Here is a 4,868-nt window from a genome sequence, read left to right as displayed (position 1 = left end):
GGGGGGGGGGGGGGGGGGGGAGATGATACATAGGATATACTTGAGAATCTTTGTCTTTGTCATATCGAAGTTATGGGTGAGGAAATACCTGCTCATCCAAACTTATTCCAACGACTTCCATTGCTTTTCTCGTAGCAATATATTCCTTGGCATCATCAATTCCATCCAACTCATAGCAATTTGATTGATTTAGATAATGGAAATCTCTTGGGTTTCCCAATTTATACTTCTTGACCTCCTTTACGATTGAAAAGGGAAAAGACAACGAAGAACAACTCCAACTTAGTCCAAAGATATATAAATTATGCTTCTAGACACTAAGATCTTAACAGTCAAAGGGCCAAGTTGTAAATCGAAATGCCGATTGTGGGTTAAAATTAAAACTAGTTGCCACCAATCTACTTCTTTTAACTTGAAAGTGAACTTTTCATTGACGATTAAGGACTTACAAGTATGCTCAAGTGGTTGTAATTTTTTCGTCTAAGTATTTGTAGGTTCAAGTGGCTGTAAGCTCAAGTAATCAGGGGCACCCATTACCTCAGGTGGCGCAGCACAAAGCATGTAGAAGCAATGATAATTTCTCTCCGGATCTGACACCTGACAAACACGTGATCTTTCCAGCAAGTAAGTTCTGATAGCAGCTCCTGATATTCTTCCCCTTTGGTCAAATTGGATCTCCACAAACTTACCGAATCGACTACAAGAGTCATCATATACCATACACAGATGGAAGTCAGGCATAAATTTTGGAAATAAATATTCCAAAGAGAGAGCTTCCTACCTTGAGTTGTTGTTCCGAACCGTCTTTGCATTCCCAAATGCTTCTAGAACAGGATTTGACTACAAAAGAGGAGAAAAACAAATATTTGGGACGGAATCACATTTTGAAAACTCGAATATCAGAGACACAACATTTGCATCAGATAATTGTGAAGGCCGATATTCAAACTTTCTCACCTCCAGAACTTGCTGCTCAACAGACCTCCCTTCAGTAGCAGCTCTCCCTCCCATATACGCAAGATAACGCATAAGCAACTTCGTACTTTCCGTCTTTCCAGCCCCACTTTCACCACTGACCAATATGGATTGACTTTTTTTCTCATTGACCATAAGTCTGCATCCAAAGGGGAGGAATTTCAGATTATCATTAAATAAGTGAAGTTCTCAAATACAAATATACAACAATATTGTGGAAAAATGCCTGTAGGCAGCATCTGCAACTGCAAATGGATGTGGACTCAGCTCACCGAATGCAGCCCCTTTATATTGTGCCATCATATAGCTATCATAGAGATGAGGTAACTTTGTAAAAGGGTTCACCGCAATCAATATGTTCCCCGTATAAGTCTGGAAGCACAATTTTTCAGCATATTAACATCATAATATCCGAAAAATCTTCACATTTAAACCAGATAAAATATTTCCCTAACATAATGGAATGTGACCAAATAAGTACATCAATAACGACACAACCTTCACGAACAAGGGAAACCAATATCCAAGAGTAAATAATTTTCTTCATATACTCACATATATTTCGTTGATATCATATCTCAATTTTAAATTGTGTAGCACCCCTGGTTCGTGTAAGTAAGCCAACTTGGTCATGTCATCCACCCCACATGGTGGCACTTCGGAATCTTTGGGATAGACATTAGCTGCTTTAACCACAACCTGCGAATAGGAAAACGAGGAAGAAAACAGAGAAGGAAAAGATTAGCAAAATTTTATTCTTAAATTGAGCACCTCAGTTACTATAATCTATCCACAAGTCAATAAAAACAAATGGAAACTTTAGGGACCAAATTGCAAATATTCATGGACCAAACTAGGATTTAAACTACAATAACAGAAAGCATTAAGAGAGTGTGGTGGGTGAAAGCTATGAATACATATCAAGAAAAGAAAGAGCAAAACACACCGTCTTCCCCGAGGTGCATACGACTTTAATTTCATCGCCACGAATTTCTAGAACTTCGCCCTCTATCCAAGCTTCTTCAGAATCCTCCAACCAAACAAAAGATCCAACTACAAGACCGGTAGTAGAAGCCTGCAAGTATGACAGAGTAAACAAGTATGCACACAAATAAAAGTGTACATTACACCATTACGACAAGATCAACTTAATGAATGTAGCCTCTTTTGCTTGTCTCCCACTCATATAAGTAGTTCAGCACTACAATAAATCGAAATGTTACAGTACAAAAAAAATGTATACCATGCTAGTAATCAAACATAGAGCTAAAGTAATGTGTCGCATTGAACTCTTAGTTGAATGACTAGTCGATGTTCATGAAGTCAAATACGTTGAACTCTAGTTGACTCTTCGTCAACATATGCAAACACTTCAAATAGACTAAGATAGAAACAAACAAAACAAACTTCTTATTCTAAAGAAAACCCAAAAGCCTTTCGAGGTGCAAGGGCTCGTAATATCATTAAAACAGAGAACTAGGAGAGACTAAATCTGAACCCAAGAAAGTCCTGAAATGTTAGGATGATTCTTCAACTCAAGCACAGATCAGTCGTCGAAGTAGTAAAGACAAGAAAACCGACAGATTACAAGACCAAATAATGAGAAGAAAGGAAACCCCCATGAAATTAAGAGAACCCATGAAGAAAATGAATCGAAATGCGGAAAGAAGAGGTCAAAGAAGTACCATTCTAGTAAAGACTCTGATCTGATAAAAATCTTGGGGTGTGGTAATGGATCCACTTCAAATGCGGTGAAGAAAGAGCAACCCAAATGAGGAAAGGGAGAAATTGAGCAAGTTCTTGGCGAGGTTGAGCTGAGTATCAATGGGGGAGGGACAGACAAAAATCCAAACAAACCCCTCAAAAAATAAAAGGAAAAAGAAGAAAAATAATGAATCAGAAGAAGATGCTATTAAACCTAAACCCCTTTAAAGAACCATAAATGTTCTTGAAGGAGAGATTTAAGTCTTCCACTGCTGAAGAAGAAGGAAGAACAAAGAAGAAGAAGCTGAAAAAAAAAAGGAAAATATAGAAACACGAAAATAGAAGCTTTCGAATTTATGTAAGTTTTTCTAAATTCTAAATTCCAAGTATGTTAATTTGCTTCCTTCCCACACCTCCAGGGATCTTGTCTTTTTTTTTCTTCTCTTTTCTTTTTTCCTTTTTTTTTATTTAACCAAAACGAAAAATAAATTAAAGGAAAGGATAATTAAGGAGTTAATTAAAGAGAGAAAAATAAAACGGGTAATTGAGTGAAATGACCGAAATAGCCCTGAGTTTTGGTGGAATTACGGGAAACGAGACAGGGACAGGTCGGGAAAAATGTGGTGGCCAGGTGTGTCTGAAAATCAAAAACTCTGAAGCGGGTAAGCTTTGGTCGGATTTGAGGCCTAATCCAATCAGAACTCTTTTCTGTTTATAACTAAATAAATAAATATTTCCTTTTCAAATAATTATATTATTAATAATAAATTTCCCTCCTTTCTTTTTTTTTTTTTACCCAAAATAAACATTAAATAACAATATTCATATGTTTGAGTTACTTTGAGTTTTAAAACCCTAACCCTAGTTGATGTTTAAAATATTAAATGTAATTATAATTTGTATTAATATTAATATTAAAATAGGAGTAACATGAAAAAGTTGTTTCCGTATCACCGCCAAAAAGGACGGGGATATGAATTATCAATTATTAAGCATTATTCTCATTGTTATTTTATTGTTTTAAAAAATAATAAATAAAAGAAAAAATAGGAGAATTTTAATTCCGCTGTGAGGGAAAGATAACGTGCAGGACTCCTACTTTATCAACGCCTCCACTTACCTTATTCTCCTTATTTTACTTTATTATATATATATATATTTTTTAATTATTTTTAATAATATGTTTTTACTTTTTTTTTTTAAATGTCAAGTTCAACGATAATTAGCGTATGGGATTTTATTGGAAGTTGATTTTTACTTAATTTTTATAATTTTTTATTGAAAAAATAAATAACAAAGTCTAAAAATTGAAAATAAAAAATCTAATCGAAAGAGTGTTTAGGTAAGCTAAACACAAATATGATATTTATAGGCTAAATTGAAGGACATCATAGTTCCACCATCACTAATATAATTTATTAGTTTGTAATTATGACCATACATTATATTTGGAATGAAAGTCTTTTCTTTTCCCTCTTCTTTCAGTCATCATGTTTGAGTATAATTTTTTTTTGTAATCAACTAAATATCTTCATCTAAAAAAATGTACTTCAATAAAAATAGAAAAGCCCCATCTTTTAGTTTTTTAATACCATTAAACTCTTTAAATATAGATGAAAAAGGATAATATTTAAGTTTTGAAAATAATTTAAGTAAAATTAAATTTAAACATCAACACTAATAAGTATATTAAATTAAGGTTGAGTAATCATAATAAAAGGGGTTTATAATGGTGGCCAATTATGCAAGTTGGCGAAGGATTAATGACCTTCGATTTTCTATCACCTTTCCAAATGAATTCAAATTTCTAATCCGATGGCTAAAAGTTTGAGAATTTTTTTCTATTTATTAGGAAAAATATTGATTGATGGAATAATGAATGGAAAAGAGACTCTTATGTTTTTGTAGGGGCAATAACTTATAGCCTTTTTTTTTTTTTTTTCTGAGGCAATAACTGCTAAATCTTGTACAACACTCTAAATTTATTGCTTCACTTTTTTAGTTGGAATAGACCAACTCTATATCAGAATTTTAAATGCATCCATTTGCCTCAATAATTTTCAAATATGTTATCTAAGAAAAGGGGGCTGAAATTCTAGCTTTGCCACCTTACAATCAAAATTGTTCCTCCTGTAGGGCTATAAATACATAATAAGCTCAAAAAAAAAAAAAAAAAAAAAAAACATACA

At 33.5% G+C, this 4,868-nt stretch overlaps 2 protein-coding genes across 3 annotated transcripts in view; both read right to left on the bottom strand.

The window, feature by feature from the left end:
* Positions 1–3,002, bottom strand: part of LOC111460860 (myosin-6-like) — a 13,810-nt gene extending 10,808 nt beyond the window's left edge. Inside the window, exons 1-8 of one of the 2 annotated variants that reach the window (XM_023104196.1) lie at positions 2,661–3,002; positions 1,922–2,050; positions 1,531–1,674; positions 1,202–1,347; positions 958–1,114; positions 782–840; positions 538–697; positions 89–238 (exon numbers count right to left, since the gene is read on the bottom strand). In XM_023104196.1, coding sequence (XP_022959964.1) covers positions 89–238; positions 538–697; positions 782–840; positions 958–1,114; positions 1,202–1,347; positions 1,531–1,674; positions 1,922–2,050; positions 2,661–2,663 — 948 coding nt within the window. In that variant the 5' untranslated portion in view covers positions 2,664–3,002. The remainder of the gene's footprint in view (positions 1–88; positions 239–537; positions 698–781; positions 841–957; positions 1,115–1,201; positions 1,348–1,530; positions 1,675–1,921; positions 2,051–2,660) is intronic. The other variant, XM_023104197.1, reaches the window with a different exon arrangement.
* Positions 3,003–4,643: 1,641 nt separating this feature from the next.
* The window catches only part of LOC111461047 (pre-rRNA-processing protein TSR1 homolog), a 7,840-nt gene continuing 7,615 nt past the window's right edge, over positions 4,644–4,868 (bottom strand). Inside the window, exon 23 of the mRNA XM_023104480.1 lies at positions 4,644–4,856. The gene's annotated coding sequence lies outside the window, so the exon portion shown is untranslated. The remainder of the gene's footprint in view (positions 4,857–4,868) is intronic.

The sequence above is a fragment of the Cucurbita moschata genome, unplaced genomic scaffold, assembly GCF_002738365.1.
Source record: "Cucurbita moschata cultivar Rifu unplaced genomic scaffold, Cmos_1.0 Cmo_Scf00024, whole genome shotgun sequence".
NCBI classification, from domain to species: Eukaryota; Viridiplantae; Streptophyta; class Magnoliopsida; order Cucurbitales; family Cucurbitaceae; genus Cucurbita; species Cucurbita moschata.
This window is presented reverse-complemented; position numbering and strand designations above follow the sequence as displayed.